Below are 19,744 nucleotides of genomic sequence, written 5' to 3' on the forward strand. Positions count from 1 at the left end.
TACTATGCTAATAACTTTTATGAAGAATATGGCGGGGGGGGGGAACTTTCGACCTAAATATGTACAACGTGGCTGAATGAACACAGCCTTAGAAGAGCCATGTAACCATGGCAACTTCAGAAGTTTTTGCGGTGTTGGTCACTGTTTAGTGGGAATCCAGCAGGAAGCTCTTTATTGAGCTAGATCTTCCTGGAGGGGTAAGGACCCCTCAACCCCACGACTGGCCCTCTTCAAACACACACACACACGCACGCACGCACGCACACACACACACCTTCATGGTATCCTCAGGGCAACTAATTGTGAGTCAGAAGTATGTGCGTGTTCGTGTTGTGCTTGTGTGTGTGGACTGGGTACTAGCCCAGAAAATCAAGTTGAAATTCCAGGTAGTTCTGAAGATTTTGCACTAGCTTGTTGCAGAAGAAGAAGAAAAAAAACATGTGGGGCCATGTGGAACATGTGGAGCAATTAGGGTGGGGGCTGTGTCAGCATTGTTTGCACCAGATGCCAAGAGGAGGTGGAGAGAGTACAGGGGGCTTTTAGCTTTTATGGTGAGACGGATGGGGGTTGGTATTCGTGTGCCTGTGTGTGTGTGTGTGTGTGTGTGAGAGCCAACACAGTGGGGGAATTTGAGCAAAGACCAGGCTGCTGTCGTTGGTGTGAGTGTGGGCTCTAGCGGAAGGGTGAGAGCTCTGCGCCTGAGGAGGGGGTGGGTAAACAACAGAAGGGAGACATGTCAGGACATGCTAAGGATCCAGCCTGGACCGGTAGAGAACACCTTGTAAAGGAAAAGCAGAGATGAAAGTTTTCCGTCATTTATTTATTAAACAGTTAGTGTATAAGCCTTGAATTTGACTACAGTATATTTTGAGACATCTATGATGCAATTGTCACAGAATTGCAACAGGATAGTGGATAATGTAGTGTTAATTGATTGATAATGTCAATTTTGTTTTAAGAGCTTGTGAAATCGCCAAACTTACCTGTGTGGACAATCAACAAGGTTGTTGGCCGAGAAAAGTTGGCCATAACTGAACTTTTCAGTCATCGGTCATCAACAGTCATCAACAGCCAGTCCAATTTGCATACTTCCTTGTGATTTTGTTCTATGAACAATATTTCAAAGAATAGAATCATTCTAGTGGCATGCTATCAAATTACTTAGCATATTGCCAACATGTAAATCCTAAGAAATGTTTAAATTCAAATAAGCTGCTTCTTTTGATTTGGTTAATGTAAAATATATTAGATGTCCACCCATATAATAGCCAAGTGCAGTATGTGCCTATTAATTTCATGGTAACTAAGCAGCTAAATTTGATATAACCCGTTGCCCAGATTATGATGATTTACATTGAATGCATGAAAACAATATTACTTACGCACAATTGGTTGGGAATAGCCAATAAAATTAGGGCAATGGATAATCAGAACCGCAGTGGAGTTGGGTCGCTGTGTGTAGCAGGTAGAGCGTAACGGAAATGCAGCGCTAATGGCAACGAGATGCACTCCCTCTGGTGCAGCTTCTGTTAGTCTGGCTTTTGTGTTGTCTGCCCAATTTTCAAACATGGGGTTTTGATAAAAAATGTTTTTCCAAAGAGAGTCATGTGCTCTCTATCTGTCTGAGTGGTTATGGCAAATGCGTGCGCACACACACACATACACACACACACACTGCATCTCTGGCTAGGTACTGTCCTGGGAAATGTGCTTACAGGGTTTATTTTTTTAATCAATGCTCTAACTCATCTCTCTATTTCATTTAATTTCAATACTGTATATATCCCTTGCTCACTGTACCACCACGGCAGAGGCCAAATAGCTCATTTTGTCATAATGCAAATGTTCATTACACAGTACAGGATGGGCAATAGCGTATCGCTCCTGAGAGAGAGACATTAAAACTCAGAGGTTTCTCGTCATCCCATTTAATTAATTCTGCTCGTGTAAATAGCATGGGCAGCTGCAGACAGTTTGTGGAAAAAAACAAAACGCATCACGCTAGTAATTGAAACTATGGTACCAAATGGTGTGTGACTGGCCCCAGACTCCTAAGTGTTTTTACTAAAGCGCTTAGCAGATGCTTTTAAATGGCTCTCTGACATTTGTTCTGCCCTTCTACAGTATTTTGCAGCTTAAAGCTGGAATTGCTCACATCTCTGCCAGCCCTGAGACACACAACCCTCCATTTCTCTGAGACTATATGGAAATTGCGTTTGTTTAGGTCAACCAATTGCTCTTGGTTTTCTTTTAACTCCCTAAACTGTGCACTTAAAACAGGACACATTGAAGTAGACATGTTAAAACAGGGTCCAAAATAGGTACGTGCTGAACATGTCATCAGAAAGTCTTGATGCCATGACTGAAATCAAGTCCCCAATAAATTATCTTATCCAATTGTGTGCCACTTTATCTTTTTTTTTATACTGAATATGTCTGGGATTTTGAAAACAAAGATCTAAAATCTAATTTAATATTTTGTTTTTACCAGTGGAGATATTTGCCTTACAAGAATGTGAGGTTTGTATTTGCAGTTGTGAAGTCCTTTTGTCAAACAGCGTTCTTTGTTAGACATTCTGTTTTTTGTGGGGAAGAAGCATGGTGTTTGGATTAGTCTATTGCTTGTTCTTATCTCCGAAACTAGTCCTAGTGTTTGACTTGTACATTGGATTTATTCATTATATAGAAATTATGAGGTTAAAAAATAAATAAAAGGAAACGATTCATCTTCAGTAAGAGCGGAGTATAACAGCCTGTTCCTGATGCATATTTGTTTCCTGAAGTAAAGAATGTGTCTTAGAAAAGACCCTTGACAGCTAATCTCACAGGGAATTGCCTTTTAATTTTGGCAGTTAGTTGTCTCTCTGAGCAAGAAGTGAAATGAAGGGAGGATGGAAGAATAAAAAGCAAGCTTTCCTTTTACATCTCTCCTTTGATTAATTTAAGGCTTTAGAAATGATGAATTTCAAACCCAGCTGTCTTGATCTTTATAAATTCCCAGGATAGTTGTACATCATTTTCTCTGAGATTGCTCGCTTTCTAAACTTGTTCATTATTCAGTGAAACTGGATTTGTTTGAATATGCTTATGGAGTAATGCTCCCAATCAGTCAGAGGTTGAAATATAATAGCACCAGTGTTACTGACTCTATTTTTGCTTGTTTCTTTGTCTTCACTGTATTAATGCATAACCAGAAAGAATTGGAGCATTGGCTTTTAGATGAATGATACATTGCATGAGATTTAGATTTCCACACAGTATCAGTTTCTTTCCCTCACGCAGCCCCAAATCATCAAGTCTGAATACTTCTTGGTCTGATATCAGGTCTTTGTACCTCTTTACCTCCTCATCCCAGATCACGGTCACCGACCATGGAGTTCCTGCTAAATCCACCACTGTCCGCGTCATCATCAAAGTCCTAGACGAGAACGACAACAGGCCACTGTTCCTGGAGAAGATCTACAAGATCAAGCTCCCTGAGCGGGAGAAGCCGGAGAAAGAGAGGGCCCTGAAGAGAGACCCGGTGTACCGAGTCATTGCATCAGACCGCGACGATGGACCTAATGCCGAGATCTCTTACAGCATTGAGGAGGGAGACGAACACGGCAAGTTCTTCATCGAACCCAAGACTGGCCTGGTGTCCTCCAAGAAGTTCTCCTCTGCTGGAGAATATGACATTCTTACAGTGAGTATCTAATCCCAGGCAGATTGTTAGTCTGTCTGTTAGAGGTAAACTCATTTTCACACCAGGTCCCCATTCGCTGATTTGCTATTGTTTTCCCCACATCCACTCATCCCTCTCTTTCTCTGCTTTTGTGTTTAAAAAGGCAGCTGCATTAAATAGTGGTAAGACTATATAAGGTAAATCAACTGTTCATTGGACACCACTCGTCACGTTTGTCCAAAATTTAATACAAATACTTGCAGCAACATTAACATCTACTTCAAATTTCAGGAACATGTTTCTCTAAGCACACACACACCAGACACAAGTTCACAGGTTCAAAGTAGCCCATCAGGATTTCATCATTTCACCGTCATTTTTTTAACACTTAGGCTATGTTTGCCATTTTACGTGCTCAACAAGAGCCAAATTTGGCTCGGTCAGTCATGGATGAGACACTTCACTTCTTTATACCTCTGCGCTGCACAGCACTTGAGAAAATAATTTTCTACAACTCATGTCTGTTATTTATTAAGCAGCATCTAATTAATAATAGGAAGTACAATTATTATTGTGAAATATCACTTTTCACCGTAGCTGCAAATTTTCACACAACTCCCACAATCCTCCTCTCGTATTCAATGGAAATTCAAATTACATCACACGATGTGGTTTCTTCATCACAATTAGTTGGCATGGACTGCTGCTTATACACCGTGAGTTACTAAGTTAAATGTTACTAAACGATTAAAAGACAACACAAACTTTGGCATATTGCAATAAAGCAGTGCTTCTGTGTTTGCATGTATGTATATAATATGTAATAATTGACTCTGTTCATTTGCTAACATTTGCAGCAGTCAAATAGCCTAACTTTAATGTATTTACCATTGAAGAGATTAAGGCAGATGATCAGCCAGAGAGCTGAGATCTAATTTAAATAAACTGCTAATTATTTCAACACCACAAACGTGCGTGGGACTGTATAGAATCTGTACTCGTTTGAAAGAATAAAAATGTGTAACACAGTCTTTCATGCTCTGTGTTTCTCTCTCAGATTAAAGCTGTGGACAACGGGCGTCCTCAGAAGTCCTCCACTTGTCGTCTGCATATTGAGTGGATTCCCAAACCAGAAGTGCCAGCCGATGCAGCTCCTCTGGTTTTTGAGGAGCCCCCCTTCTCCTTCTCTGTAATGGAAAGTGACCCTGTGGCGCACATGGTGGGCGTCATCGCCACCGAGTCCTCTGATGTTCCTGTGTGGTTTGAAATCACAGGTATAGCTTCCTTCATATGCATCTCTGTCATTTTGTGTGTGCATGCATGGGAATATTCTGTGTCAAAGAAATGCCGTATAGGCCGATAAGCTCTTTCACTTCAGGGCTAACACTGATGAGTTTTGTGCGTGTGTGAGTGCACTGGGATAGATATTTCCTTACTAATTTAACTCAAAACTAGCAACTATCTTTTTCAAAGTCTGTGAACTTAATTCTTCTTTTCTTGAATGTGTTTGATTTAACCTCAGATGAACAATTAATGCATGATGTGACTTTCACTGTTTGAACTCTTCATTTCTCAAAAAAACACTTGCCTTTTCTCCCTTTCTCCCTCCCACCCTTTCCTCCTTCTAATCAATTTCTGACTGACACATCTCTTTTCTTCTCTCCTTTTTCTGTGCTACTCTTCCATCTTTTCTCTGGAATGTTCTGTTTGGTTGGATTTTTGCAAGACGACATAGAGGATACTGAGATGTTTTACATCCTTCAGATGGCTTGTGACCACAACTGTACAGCAGAAGGTAGCTGCTGGGATCTCCTGTATTAAGAGATCATCTTACATTGTCTGTTGGTGCTGCCTGTGAAGTGTGGTTGAATTGTGCTGTGCCACTGGATTGATGTTATGGCAGATTTTTTTTTTCCAAACGTGACCTGATTAAAAATCTCCAGAGGTCATTTGACCAAAAAAAACTACTCTCCTCCCCTTTATATGACTTAGTGCTTTATTTTATATGCACAGTTGTGTGTTGTAGCCTTGTGCGGTGTATTTTTGTACAGTGTATATTGCTTTTGGTTTTCATTTTGCATGTAAAAGCTATTCTGTGGATATTGTTTATGTGAACAGCAAATCTATACCAACAGTTAATGACATCAACATTAGTGTCTCCATTCAGTATTAGCTAAAGGTTGATGTTTGTAGATCCTCCTCAGTGCCCCCATTCAGTGTTGGCGCAGCTTGCTCCGTGCACTTAAGCAGGTGATGATGTGTCACTAATCTCCTGTCCCCTCTCATTGTTTGTGAAAAAAAAAAAAATCCACAGGTGGTAATTATGACAGCCGCTTTGACGTGGGCAAGGCCAGTGGAACCTTGATTGTAGCGCGGCCCCTGGACGCTGAGCAGAAATCAAATTACAACCTGACGGTGGAAGCCACGGATGGGACACGAACTGTCAGCACCCAGGTAATTGAAACACTAATGAAACGGTTGGAAGCTGATGAGGGAGTTGTCATGGTTATGTTTTTCTCATGTGAAATATGGCAGAAGGGAGGCAACAAATAATGAGCAAAGCACAGACGGCAGAATGTACAAAACTTACCTGTTCATGTTCTATCGGTGACCTGAAATCGACAGTGCATAAAGATGAGTTCTTATTACATGTCCACTGTTTGACTTCTGACCACATAATGCATCTGTTGCTTGAAAAGAATGGAGGCAAGTAACATGTCAGTTTAAATGAAACTATATGATAAAATATTTAGGGGAAGTATTGAGAGGATAGTTGCTGTTGCATTTACATTATTTTGATGCTCTCTCCAGCTCTGTGTATCAGCTCGGTAGATGGGAAGACAGATAATTTGAATTAATTCAAGCTTAAGGTACATCTTCAGCGAGCTATAAAAACATTCTATAGCATGTTCTGTTACGCTTTCAATTAGATTTGCAGTCGGGTGAATTCGGTTTGATTGAGACTGGTTTTTGGACCAGGCTTCAAACCGTGATATTAGTAGTCAGCAATCCTCCTCTTCTGTTCTCTGCCATCTTAGAGCAGCAGAATACCTTTTTTTTCCTTTGGCAGGGAGCTCCAGGAATCTTCCATTGTCTCATTCCCAAGGCAGGGCGAGAGGCGGCTGGTGCCGTCTAGCCAGAGGTCTTTTTAAAGTGTGCATTCTTTAGCCCCCCCAACCTCCCCCCTATGCTCCTTCTCTCTGAACCTCAGAGCCTTCTCCTTTTAATTTTTCTTTAAGAGGCACAGATTACTTAAGTCTTTTCTGAGTAGAGAGCTTAATAGAATAACAAATATATTACACACATATATGTACATATACAAGCATATCCATGCCACATCAGAACTGACAAAAATATACTTTTATGCAGGAGAAATATGATAACTTTTATTTACAGTAAACCAAGCTGCTCTGGCACATGGTATGTGCAGATTTTCTTTTACCATTTTGATCAAAGAGCATTGGATAAGAACTTCACTCAAGATATACTTGACTCAAAACCAGTTCAATACTTCTATTTATCATATAGGACTGATACCAAGGATGAATTGCAGTGATAAAATCTTTTATGCATGTAGGTTGTCTTCGGTTTTTGTTCAGATTGTCATGCCTTGTCCATGAGATTTTGAACTTCTAATACATCTGCTCAGAAATCCCTATCTGTAATGGTAGTCTGGGTCATATGGGATGCCAGTATTCAAAATGTTTTGTCCTTTGTCCTCAAAGGGGGGCTTCAGAGAACTGTAGCTGGAAAAGAATCTATTTGTTGTCACTCCCTATGAATAAGTCCTTTCATCATCTTGTTGCTGTGCTCCACTGAGCCTTGGATGAAGCACCGCCTTCACTGGCATTTTACAGCTCATCCACGGAAGCAGCGCGTCCTTAGTTCAGTGGAGAACCTTCAAAACGGTCACAGTGTACCTATTGTCGGAGCCATGATTCCCTCTCTCTGCTATCTGCAGTAAAACGCTTCCTCAGAAGCCCTGGCAACAGATACATTCTTAAAAGCCTCTCAACAGTACGGCATGCAGTGACATTTAAAGTCCAAATTAATCATGCTCAAAGGTTAGCCCATTCAAAAAGGTCTAAATATCAACATCTGCAGTGTTTTTCCCGTCTGCATATTTTGACCACAAGAATTTATGTCCACAAAAGAAGATGACATAACACAATTAGCCATGGTATCGATGCGGGTTCAAAGGCACAAGCCCTTTTTTTAATGTCGGCGCTCATTATCATGAAGGCTTTTGTTGGGTCCCTTCAGTCATCACAGTCAATCAGTTACAGGCCCCTTGAAATATCCATATTTATCACCTTTCTGTGTGTGTGTGTGTGTGTGTGTGTGTGAGCGCATGTGTGCCTCTCTATGCTTCTGCTTAATTTACATGTGTGAGTCTAAATATGTTTTCAGTGTTCATACATATGCATGTTTATGGCACATTTATAAGTAAATATGAGTAAATATAGTATATATATATATAGTAAAACCCAGCCTATGTTTCCACTGCCAGACACCTCCACCTCTAAACGAGAAAAAAATCACACATTTATGTGGTTATCTGCTGGTAGCACTGAATACGTTTTTGGTAGTCCATGTACTTGACAGTTACCTCCCTTTTAGGAAATAATATTTTTCCACAAATCCAGAAGTCAAATATTTGCATTGCTTCAAACCTCTTCCCTATCTTAAATCATTGGAGAGAGAGAGAAAGATCATTCACAGATTCACACATGGAATTAGTATCCTAGTTTTCAGTTGTTGTTTTTTTTCCCCCATTTATTACAAGCAGGCCAGACATGCATTGTTCAAACTGTGTGAAAGCCAAACATGTTTGATTCAAGGATTTTCAGCTTGTTTGGAATGCATAGGCTAATGCATTGGTTTGTTTAGAATTAGATTACCGGGGTTCTAATTGAATGGCTTAATTTCATCAGTTTACAAAGACGGACCAGTGGGCTGTGCGTGAATGTCAGTGATAATAGTTCCAAGTGGTTGAGAGAGACAGAGAACAAACAAAACAGAGCTCACTCAACTGTGCTATTCCAAACCAAACTCAGAAATGCACTGTATGTTTTTGATGTCTTATTTAATGGTATATTTTTAATGGTTTTAGAAAAGACATATATTACTTTAGCATTTTTTTCCAGAGCACAGTTTAGAGTAAGGAGAAAAAGAAAGAGTTAGGGGAAACCAGTATTTCATCAGCCTTTGATTTATTTAAATCTGGTATCCTTGGTAGGAAATATGACCGTCCCGAGCATTTGGGTTACTGATTAGTTCGCCTCTGATTACATTGTTCAACAATGACAGTACAAGCTCAGGTAGCCAGTGCTTTTATTTAGCAGATGCTGTAAATGCACCTCATCATCTGTGAAAGGTTAGGACTTTAATCAGGCTAGTGGGAAGGACATGGTGTGTTTTTTTTCCTAAAAGGATGTATAACCAGTGGGGGCAAAAACATTTTTTCAAGCCACACTGAAATTGATTTCAAACACACAGATTGTCCCTGTACCTTAGATTTTGAGTCAGCTTCTTTTAACAGTTAGAGTCCTAAGAATTTTCATAGACTTTTTACATGAAAGTGAAACAGTGAAAATTATGTTGAGTAATCATTTTTCATCAAATCTGTGCTTGCAACTTTAAACAAGAAAAGAAAATTCCAACTGGCAAACATATGCAAAGGAGTTGTTTATTTTTTGTTATTGGGTGTGTGTTTGTTTTCTTTGGGGGGGCGGTATGCTGTTTATGCAAGTCGTACAGAATTTCATCGAAAATTAGATCTACCCAATCACACACACACAGTGCACCTCGTGAAAGCTCAAAGTTTGACTTATCTATTCCTCAAATCAAAGTCATGTGGAAGCTGTGCTGCCAGACGGGCTGGCCTATTTTCTCTCTCTTTGGAATGTATTTGTTTTTTTTTTTTCTTTTTGTTCTCTCTTTCCCTCTAGCCCTCCTTTTCTTTCTTTCTGATTTTCCCCCTCTCCATTTTCCAAAAGCTCCACATTTTTTGGCCAGGCATGCAAGGATTATGATTATTCTGTTTGGGTAGAATAAAGCGCAAACAAGAACACTGGACCTCTGTGGGTAGTGGGCTGTTAATCCTGCTTTGGGAACATGTACAAGTACTTAGTGCCAGTGTCCTGCCTGTGCCCAGAACCTGCCACCTGGCAGGGGGGCATCCTTTCCTACGCATGGCACGGGGAGGGAAGCGGGCACCATGAAAGCTCCCACGTGTCCTGTTTTGGACAACACACAGAAGGTGTTTTTTTATACAGAATGCACCGTTTTATTTGTGGTGTACGCCTGTTAAGCACAGTTTCCTTCTTGATCATCTGTTTTATTTTCAACTTCAGCGACAACAGCAACAAAAAGAAAATTAAGAAAATGATTTTGCCAGTGCTTACTCAAGTCCAGTATGGGTTACCTTGCTGTGACTCTGTTAGTGCCGTCAGTATGAGGCTCTTCATCTGTGGGTGGTCTATGGAACACAGTCGGCCATTCTTTTTGTCTGCCTTCCATATGACCATTGTAGCTCGATGAAGGCGTCTCTGAAGGATCAGCTGATGCAGGCAAGGGGTGCAGCATTCCAGCATGGGCACCTCATAGCCAGGAGCTGCGCCAACGAGGCAGGCTCGGCATGCAGCCCGGCCTCCCTTCCCCCATCTCCAGCTCCATGACATCCTCCCTTGGCCCTACAGGAGTACCTCAAGCTGTTCTGCCCACAATCTGTTCCTGGGCTCCTGTTTCTCATGTTATATCAGTCCAAATTACAATGACTTTCTATCCGTCTGTATGGCTCTCTATCTCTTTCTCTCTTTCACTGGCTCACTTATACATCCACTTATACTCTACACAATTTCCTCCCCCCTGTAAAAGCTGACTATCTTATCACAGACTCTATCTCCTTGGCACTTATTTAGCATTTTGTTCTCATTCACCTCTTTTCTTGATGTATTTCTTTCATCGTCACTATCTTTTCTAAATTTTGACCATCTCCCTTAGCTTTCTTTGGTTTCTCTTTCTCTCTGTCTCTCACCCTTCCCTCTTCCTTACTCTCATTTCACCCTCCCAGCAGTTTTTCCTTCAGTATCTCCATCTGTCACGTCTGTGTCTCAGTCCCGATCTCGTTCCTCTCCATCGTTCCCAGAGGAAGGTATCTACAAAGACTACAGAATTTTCTTCTGCACCAGCATTTCTACTGCAGTCAGGCAGTGTCATGCTGCTTTGTGATGTTTGGGGGCAAAGTGTTGTAGAGCCTCCTTGCAAAGGGAAAGGTGTGTTTGTGTGCGGATGGGGTGTGGGGGTGGAGGCGGGGGGAGGGGCAGAGTAGCCTTTTGTGTGCTTTCCAAACCACATTAAATTGTACATTGTGGATGGTTGTGGATACTAGTGACCAGGTTTCATCCCTTTTTGCTTCTTGACAGCATTATCAGCTCTTGCCACCTTGTGAATGGCTCACTTTTCACAAGACATGTTATCTGAAGCTGGCCAGATTGAGACACATTGGCCAGCCTCTTTGTGTGTGTGGAAGTGCATATTTTTGTGCCTATTTGTGTATGTGTGTGCGTGTGTGTGTGTTTGTGTGTGTGCGTGTGTGTGTGTGTGCGCGAAAGGTGGATTGTACGGCCTCAGGGACCCTGTGCAATATGTCTGGCAAGACATAAAAAGAGATGCTTGGAATGAGATACATTGTTGAGGGTATCCTCCGACACGTACCAGAGGCCCGGATTCACACACCTCTTCAGGGTTCACGTTTCACTAGAAAAATGTTGTTTTTTATTACATTAGGCCTCTTGATTAGCAATGTGACGTGGCTCACTCGTGTCACATGACTAGTGGCAAACTGCCAGCTTATAACCCGACAGTTAGCATGTAGTCCTAGCCCCCCTGCAAGATGACATCTGTGAGCCTCACTAGCATTGCCAACATCACAGTTACAACAGATTGTAAATGTTATCACTCCTGTCAGGTCGAGTCTATATTTGTCTCTGAAATAGGCTAACAGTGCTCTACAAACAGACAAAAACAGTTGTGATGTCTGAAGGGATCTGATGAACCCTGGTCAGCTGGTCAACTGGTCAACTCTTTCTTGACTAGCTCCCTTCACTAGTCCAGCACAGGCTTTGTCTATTCCCCTGTAGGACATCACCCCCTGGTGTCTGGTATGCAGGTGTCTAATCTGAGCTGATCCTTTTGTTCCCCATGTTTGGCCATGGTAGAAGCCCCTCACCGGTCTGGGAAGCAGAGATGGCATTCCAGCAGCTCTCCATAATCCTCTGTCGGAAGTCCAGTAGACAAGTGGCTGGTGTTGATAAAACATGCCCCCAGTGGAATTTTACAGTTTGGGGACGTTAGATTCTTTGTTGTGGAAAAAAAAACACAAAGTTGCAGTGAGTGCAGTTTTTGCTCGTCTTTTTGCTGTCCAAGGCAAGAGACACATATCTGGTGAAAGTTGTGCCATGGATTTACTGTGATCTACTGGGATTTACTGAGTCTGAGTGGTTGAGTTGTATTTCTCTTAAAATGTGTGTCTTATTGAAGTGTTTGTGAATGCGTTAGCAGTATATTTCATCAGCAATGCCTTAAAACTAAAACATGATGCATAATCATCCTAACAAATTGCATACATTTTCTGAACTATTATTACTTTATTTGAAGCTTGTATCAATTGAATAGACCTTTTCACTTTCCACGTTTCACAGCTTACTGTCCTGTTTATCAAACATACTTGTAATTTAATCATCTACTCTTTCACAGTCCTTACATAGCTCTCATTTCATCTGGATGCATTAGGGGCATCCAGTATTGATTTCTTGCTTTCGTTGTTAGCAGTGGCAAGTGACCATGTGGTTAAAATATTGCTTTTGCCATTATATGTATTGATCTGGTCTATATCTGCACAACACTGCTTATTACTGGAGAGTGTGGGAGAAAGGGCTCGAGAGAGAGTGTGTTTGAGGAAAGTCCATAAAGATAAAGGGATGATTTGCCCGTCTTTTGTGCAGTTCGATGCTTTGCTGCAGGTTTAATGTGATTGACTCTTGATCTTTTTGCAACATATGGATATGTAATTTCCATTTATTCCCTGTCCTGTTAAAACATTTTGTCATTAAGAAAGGGTCACTTGCCCACATTTGTATTCATGGTACTTCAGATTCAGCGTCCTTTAGAATTACAGAGTGCATGCTTTTATGAAATAAATATTCACAGTTAGCCTGTAACGTAGGATTTTGTTTGACTGATTAAACCATCCAATTATCCTCTGAAAATTCTTGAACATGACCATCCTTAGTACATGGTGAGAAAAGGCCAAGTTATTTCAACATTCATGGTTTGTGAGATGAGTAAAATCTACAATGTATACATAATTTCCTTTTATGACCCCAATAGGTGCTTATCCGTGTCATCGACACCAACAACCACCGGCCACAGTTCTCCCAGCCCAGGTACGAGGTGAATGTCCCAGAAGACACCCCAGCTGAGACTGAAGTCCTGCAGATCAGCGCTGTAGACGAAGACGAGAAGAACAAGCTGACCTTTACACTCTTGAGCAGCACTGATCCATTCAGCCTGAAGAAGTTCCGCCTAGACCCAGGAACAGGTGCTCTGTACACCGCTGAGAGACTGGACCATGAGACCATGCATCGCCACACCCTGACTGTCATGGTATGGATCAGTGATGATATGCATGATGATGACAGGTTTTATTTGCATGGAGCTTTAGTTTGACTGGTATTCCCCTTAGAATATGAATGAATTTGAGTATAATTATTCTAACTGCAGGACTCATTTTTTCATCATCTTGTACTGTGTGCGAGCAACAGAATTTCCCATTTATCTTAACAAAACTATAAGATCATTGTTTCATTCAAGAAGTGATTTGTTTAAAGTGACTTTTATTGGATTTTCTTTAAATTTATCATTTCCAAATAAGGAAATGAGAAATGTAAAGGCTGTAAGGACTGTGAGCTCCCAAACAGGACCAAATTAAAGCATTGATCATATCATTATGGCTTACAGTATGTTTGTAACAGTGATGGGCACTTTTTTGCTAGCAACACTGATAATTTCAAAACAGTAAATTATGAGAAATTCCTACATTTGACATCTTTAAGCCAATAGGTGGACATTCAGTATGCATTGATTTATCATTTGTTTGTTAGAACCCATTTGTCATTTGTGTCATATTGTGCTCATCAGAAACCATTCTTGTCAGAGTTCATTGTTTAATTGGTGTCTTTGTGGGGAAATTAAGCATCCATTGAGTAAAGATGAGCTTGTTTTTTTCATTACTTTTCAAAGTGTGAACAGTTTGCTGTATTATGTTAGTTCTAAAATCTCTCATGCGCTTGTCTGTCTCCCTCTGTTTTTCTTTCTCCTTTGCTACTCCACTGTCTTTCTCTGCTTCTCTCTTTCCAATTTACTCTTTCCTAGGTGCGTGACCAGGACATTCCAGTCAAGAGGAACCTGGTTCGTGTTATTGTCAATGTGGAGGACACCAATGACAACGCTCCCTGGTTTATAGGCTCACCTTACTCTGGCCGTGTATTTGAATCTGCTGCCATAGGCTCAGCTGTGCTCCAGGTCACAGCTCTGGACAAGGACAAGGGCCAGAATGCAGAGATTGTCTACAGTATTGAATCAGGTAAATGCCCCCAAAGGCGCTTTTGTCACTCATTCTTGAGAGCTATAATTTCCCTACCACTGTCTCTGAGGAGAAACATTCATAGCAAGGGCTTTCATTGTAAAATAATGCAAATCATATCAGCTTGTAAAAAATGTATGAGTCATCTTGAGTTCTGCTGCCCACTGGGTCTTGATCATGAATGGCATACTTTACAAAGAGTAGGAGAATGTTGAGAACTTTGTCAGAGGATCTCCAAATACGTGGGAGACTAGCTGATCCCCCTCAGAATTTCCCACCATTGTTTTCACTGCCAATAAGCTGTGTTATGAAAGGCAGATACATGCAGCTATTAGCTAGGCCCTTTGTTTGAAGACATACATATTTGAGATTGTTGAGATGACTCAAGGTAATTGAATTATAACTTGCTTTGCTGTGAGCCAAATTGAAGGCATGGGATGACTGGCTTGGAATAAAGAGTAGCACTGCTGATTATCTAAAGCGTTGAAGGGGTAACAAAATATTTACCTTAAATCCAGATAACTGGAATATACACAGTCTTTACAAATCCTTATCAATTGCCACAGCTTTCTGAGAAAAAATATGGCTAAAAGACTCTGGTGTCCTTATCTTATATAGTTTTGCATTCATTGTGAGGCACATATTACAGATTGAAAATCACTTTCAAAGCAGCCACAACAATAAATATTTATTGCCTTTTTTCTTCTTTTTCCAACAGGAAATGTTGCAAACTCATTTGCAATTGACCCTGTCCTGGGGACAATTACAGTAGCCAAAGAACTTGATCGAAGCAGCAAGAACCTTTTTGAACTCATTGTAAAGGCGTCTGATAAAGGAATATCTCCATTGTCAACTACAGCCACTGTACACATTGTGGTAACAGTTTCTGACAATGCAGCCCCCAGATTCACTGAAAAGGAGTTTTCTGCAGAGGTCAGTGAATCAGCCCATCCTGGAAGTTTTGTAAGCTTGGTCACAGCCATCAGCCAGTCGTCTGTTTTCTATCAGATAAAAGGTGGCAATATCAACAGTGCATTTGACATAAACCCAAACTCTGGAGTGGTTGTGACCCAGAGAGCTTTAGACTATGAGACCACCGCTGAATACAGGCTTATCATACAAGGCACTAACATGGCTGGTCTGGCCAGCAACACAACACTGCTGATTCATCTAAAGGATGAGAACGATAATGCCCCCATCTTTCTCCAGAGGGAGTTCATAGGCATGATCAGTGAGTCAGCCTCCATCAACAGTGTTGTTTTGACCCATGAGAACACTCCCTTGGTCATTCGTGCCTCTGATGCTGATTGTGACCGCAACGCCATGCTGATCTATCAGATTGTGGAACCATTTGCTCATAACTATTTTGCCATTGACTCCAGCACAGGAGCTATCCGATCCACAACGGCTTTGGATTATGAACAGAGGAGTGGTTTCCATTTCACAGTCCAGGTCCATGACCTTGGAATGCCACGCCTGTTTGCTGAGATGGCAGCCAATGTGACTGTTGAAGTCATTGATGTCAATGACTGCTCACCACTTTTCAGCCAAGAACTGTATGAGACAACTGTGATAGTGCCAACATACAAAGGTGTAGAGGTCATCAAAGTTAATGCTACAGACTCAGACTCTGGGCCAAACTCCAAACTCCTTTTCTCCATCTCTGAGGGTAACATTGGTGATAAATTCAAAATGGATCCAATCAACGGCATAATCTCCATTCAGAATGTCACACAATTGAGAAGCAGGTACGAACTGAAAGTTAGGGTTTCAGATGGAAGATTTGCCAACATTGCCACAGTAAAGATAAATGTAAAGGAAAACAAGGAGAGCAGGCTGAAGTTCACCAGGGAGTCCTACAGGGCCTATGTTCAAGAGAACTCATCTGAGAAGAAAACACTAGCAGTCATTGCTGCTGTTGGGAACCAGGTGAATGAGCCCTTGTTTTACAAAATTCTGAACCCTGACAAGAGGTTTGAAATCAGCCGCACCTCTGGAGTAATCTCAACCACTGGAATTCCATTTGATCGTGAGGCACAGGACACATTTGATATTGTTGTTGAGGTCACCAGAGAGGACAGAAGTGAAGATGGGGCCCATGTTCTGGTAACTATGACAGTGGAAGATGTGAATGACAACAAACCCATGTTTTTGAACCTTCCCTATCATGCCCTGGTCCAAATGGATGCAGAGGAAGGCCAGGTCATCCGACAGGTCACAGCAGTGGACAAAGACATGGGTCTGAATGCAGATATCTACTATCACCTGAAGGACCACCAGGAGCACTTCCAAATCAGCCCCTCTGGTGAAATCTCACTCAAAAAGAAGTTTGAGAAAGAGTCACTTAACACAGACTTTGTAGTCACTGTTATAGCCAAAGATAGTGGGGACCCAGCACTCTCAGCGGAAGTACAAGTGCCCATAACGGTGGTGAACAAAGCAATGCCTGTGTTTGAGAAGCCTTTCTATAGTATTGAAATCCCTGAAAACATCCAGTTACACACACCCGTGGTTCATGTTCAGGCCAATGACTCAGAAGGCCCTCGTATAGTGTACACCATCTCTGAGGGAGACCCCTTAAAACAGTTTTCAATTGATTTCAACACTGGTGTTATACATGTGATTCAACGTCTAGACTTTGAGGCACATCCTGCCTATAAGTTAAGTGTAAGAGCCACGGACTCTCTAACGGGAGCACACTCTGAAGTGTTTGTTGATATCATACTGGAAGATGTAAATGATAACCCTCCTGTGTTCCTGTCAAAGGCCTACAACACCAGTATTTCTGAGGCCTCTGTCATTGGCACATCAGTTTTGCAAGTTGATGCCCAAGATTCTGATACTGGTAACAACAAAGAAGTCTTCTTTCTGTTGGTTGAGGAAAAGGGGAAGAGTTCAGATTACTTCAGCATTGACCGTGACACAGGAATAATCTGGACAGCTCAAGAGCTTGATCACGAGGAAACCCAGCAACATAATTTGAGGGTTCGTGTTGTGGATAGTGGAGTTCCAGCCCTCTCTAGTGATGTCACTGTGACGATAGATGTTACTGACCTGAATGACAATGCTCCAATATTTACAGAGAATGTGTACGAAACAACTGTCAGCGAATTAGCCCCTCGTGGTCACTTCATCACGCAAGTCCAGGCATCCGATGCTGACAGCTCAGATGAAGATAAGTTGGAGTTCTCCATCATATCTGGCAATGAGGATCAGAACTTTGCCATGGACAAAAACACAGGCGCCATTGTCATTTCCAACCACCGAAGGCCACATATGCAGCCTCTGTACAATCTCAATATATCAGTGTCAGATGGTGTATTCAGAAGCTCAGCCCTTGTCAAAGTGACAGTCATCGGTGCCAACTTCCACAACCCCACCTTCCCTCAGGTGGACTATGTGGTAGAGCTTGTTGAGAACTCACCTGTTGGTACCTTGGTAGCAGAAGCAAAAGCAACAGATGATGATGAAGGCATTTATGGGGAGCTAACATACCGCATTGTCAATGACTTTGCAAAAGACAAGTTCTCAGTCAATGAAAATGGAGAGATCTTCTCACTAGAGAGCCTTGATCGTGAGAATTCCATTGAGAAAGTCATTCCTATTTCTCTCGTAGCAAAAGATGGTGGTGGAAAAGTAGGCTTTTGCATTATCAATGTCATTCTAACAGATGTCAATGACAATGCCCCACAATTCAGGGCAGTTGAGTACAAAGCCACTATTGCATCAGATGTCCCAAGAGGAACCTCTGTGGTCAAAATTGCTGCTTCAGACATGGATGAGGGAAGCAATGCTGACATAACGTATGCAATTGAAGCAGATGTTGAAAATGTGGAGGAGAACTTTGAAATCCACCCCACCTCTGGGGTCATTGCTACTAAAGAGAGCCTCATTGGACTTGAAAATGAGCTCTATGCATTCTTTGTGAGGGCAAAGGATGCTGGGAATCCATCCAAACATTCTATTGTACAGGTTTATATTAGAATTGTCGCCCCAGAGGTACCAGTTCCCAAATTTGTTGAACCACATTACCGTTTCACAATTGCTGAAGACCTGCCCATTGGCACAGAGATTGATGTCATCCAGGCAGAGAGTGAACAACCAGTGGTTTACAGCCTTGTAAAAGGTAACACTCCTGAGAGCAATGAGGATGAGGTTTTTGTTGTAGACAGAGACACCGGGGCCTTGAAGCTTGAGAAAAGCCTTGACCATGAGACTACCAAATGGTACCAGCTCACACTGCTAGCCCAGAGCAAACATGAGAACTATGAAATAGTGGCGTCTGTACATGTAAACATCCAGGTGAAAGACCTTAATGACAACAAGCCTGTCTTTGAGTCAGACCCTTATGAGGCAGTCATCGTGGAAAACCTTCCAAGTGGCACACCGTTGATTCAAGTCAAAGCCACTGACCAAGACTCTGGCACCAATGGCCAAGTAGTTTACAGCCTTGACCCCAAGCAGACTTCACAGGAGATATCTGAGCTGTTTGCTATCAATAGTGAAACTGGATGGATGACCACCTTGAAAGAGCTAGACCGTGAGAACATGAACAAATATACAGTTGCCATCCTAGCCACAGACCAAGGAGACAAAGTCCAGCATGTAACTGGCACCAAAGTGGAGGTAACAGTTGCTGATGTGAATGACAACCCACCCCGCTTCACTGCAGAGATCTACAAGGGCACAGTTAGTGAGGATGACCCTCCACCTAGTGGGGTCATTGCTATCCTGAGCACCACGGACGCTGATTCTGAGGACATCAATAAACAAGTGAACTACTTCATCACAGGTGGGCATTTATTATTTTACGAAACAGATCATTAGCAGACTCAAAGAGTTTACTACCCACTCCTTTGTGTAACAGTTCGACAAACAGAGCTTAAGGGGGATTATCCGTTTAGGCCACTTATTATGATGATAATATCTCATCTTTGAAACATTACACAGTCCCTTTATCTGTTAGGAGACATTGAGTCATCGCCTAATCTGCCAAAGCTCAAGGCAAATATTTAGGTCATCATAATACAGAAATGTATAATTATCTGAATAACGCTTTGAAATTGACTAGGGAAAAATACTTCCTCTGGTGCTAATTAGAAAGTGTGAATAACTATGCCAAGTCTAATATCCAGAGAAATCACAAAGCAGCTCTCTCATTAGCTGATGTACATTTTCTGTTGTTTCTTGCTGTGCAAAATTGCCTGTATAGCAAACACATTTGATTTAGAAATATGGATTTGCTATGTGATGTAGTAATGAATCCTTCGTCTGTACTTGGTCTGTTGAGTAATTATTAATAGCTGACAGTTAGTGGAACGGAGAACAAAATTTCAGTACAGATTTGTTTTCTTTGCATCCTTTTTTCTAACTCAGGCTTCCTGCTTTTCATTGTCATATTTTCATCAGACAGATAGCAACACCGCAACTCG

The 19,744-nt window shown here is 41.6% G+C and overlaps 1 protein-coding gene across 4 annotated transcripts in view; it reads left to right on the plus strand.

Moving 5' to 3' along the window:
- The window catches only part of fat1a (FAT atypical cadherin 1a), a 75,336-nt gene that overhangs the window by 33,431 nt on the left and 22,161 nt on the right, over positions 1–19,744 (plus strand). For all 4 annotated transcript variants that reach the window (XM_078290668.1, XM_078290669.1, XM_078290671.1 and 1 more), the window contains exons 5-10: positions 3,356–3,685; positions 4,722–4,938; positions 5,979–6,118; positions 13,058–13,333; positions 14,102–14,312; positions 15,031–19,104. In XM_078290668.1, coding sequence (XP_078146794.1) covers positions 3,356–3,685; positions 4,722–4,938; positions 5,979–6,118; positions 13,058–13,333; positions 14,102–14,312; positions 15,031–19,104 — 5,248 coding nt within the window. The remainder of the gene's footprint in view (positions 1–3,355; positions 3,686–4,721; positions 4,939–5,978; positions 6,119–13,057; positions 13,334–14,101; positions 14,313–15,030; positions 19,105–19,744) is intronic.

This window comes from Centroberyx gerrardi, chromosome 3, assembly GCF_048128805.1.
Source record: "Centroberyx gerrardi isolate f3 chromosome 3, fCenGer3.hap1.cur.20231027, whole genome shotgun sequence".
Lineage (NCBI taxonomy): Eukaryota > Metazoa > Chordata > Actinopteri > Beryciformes > Berycidae > Centroberyx > Centroberyx gerrardi.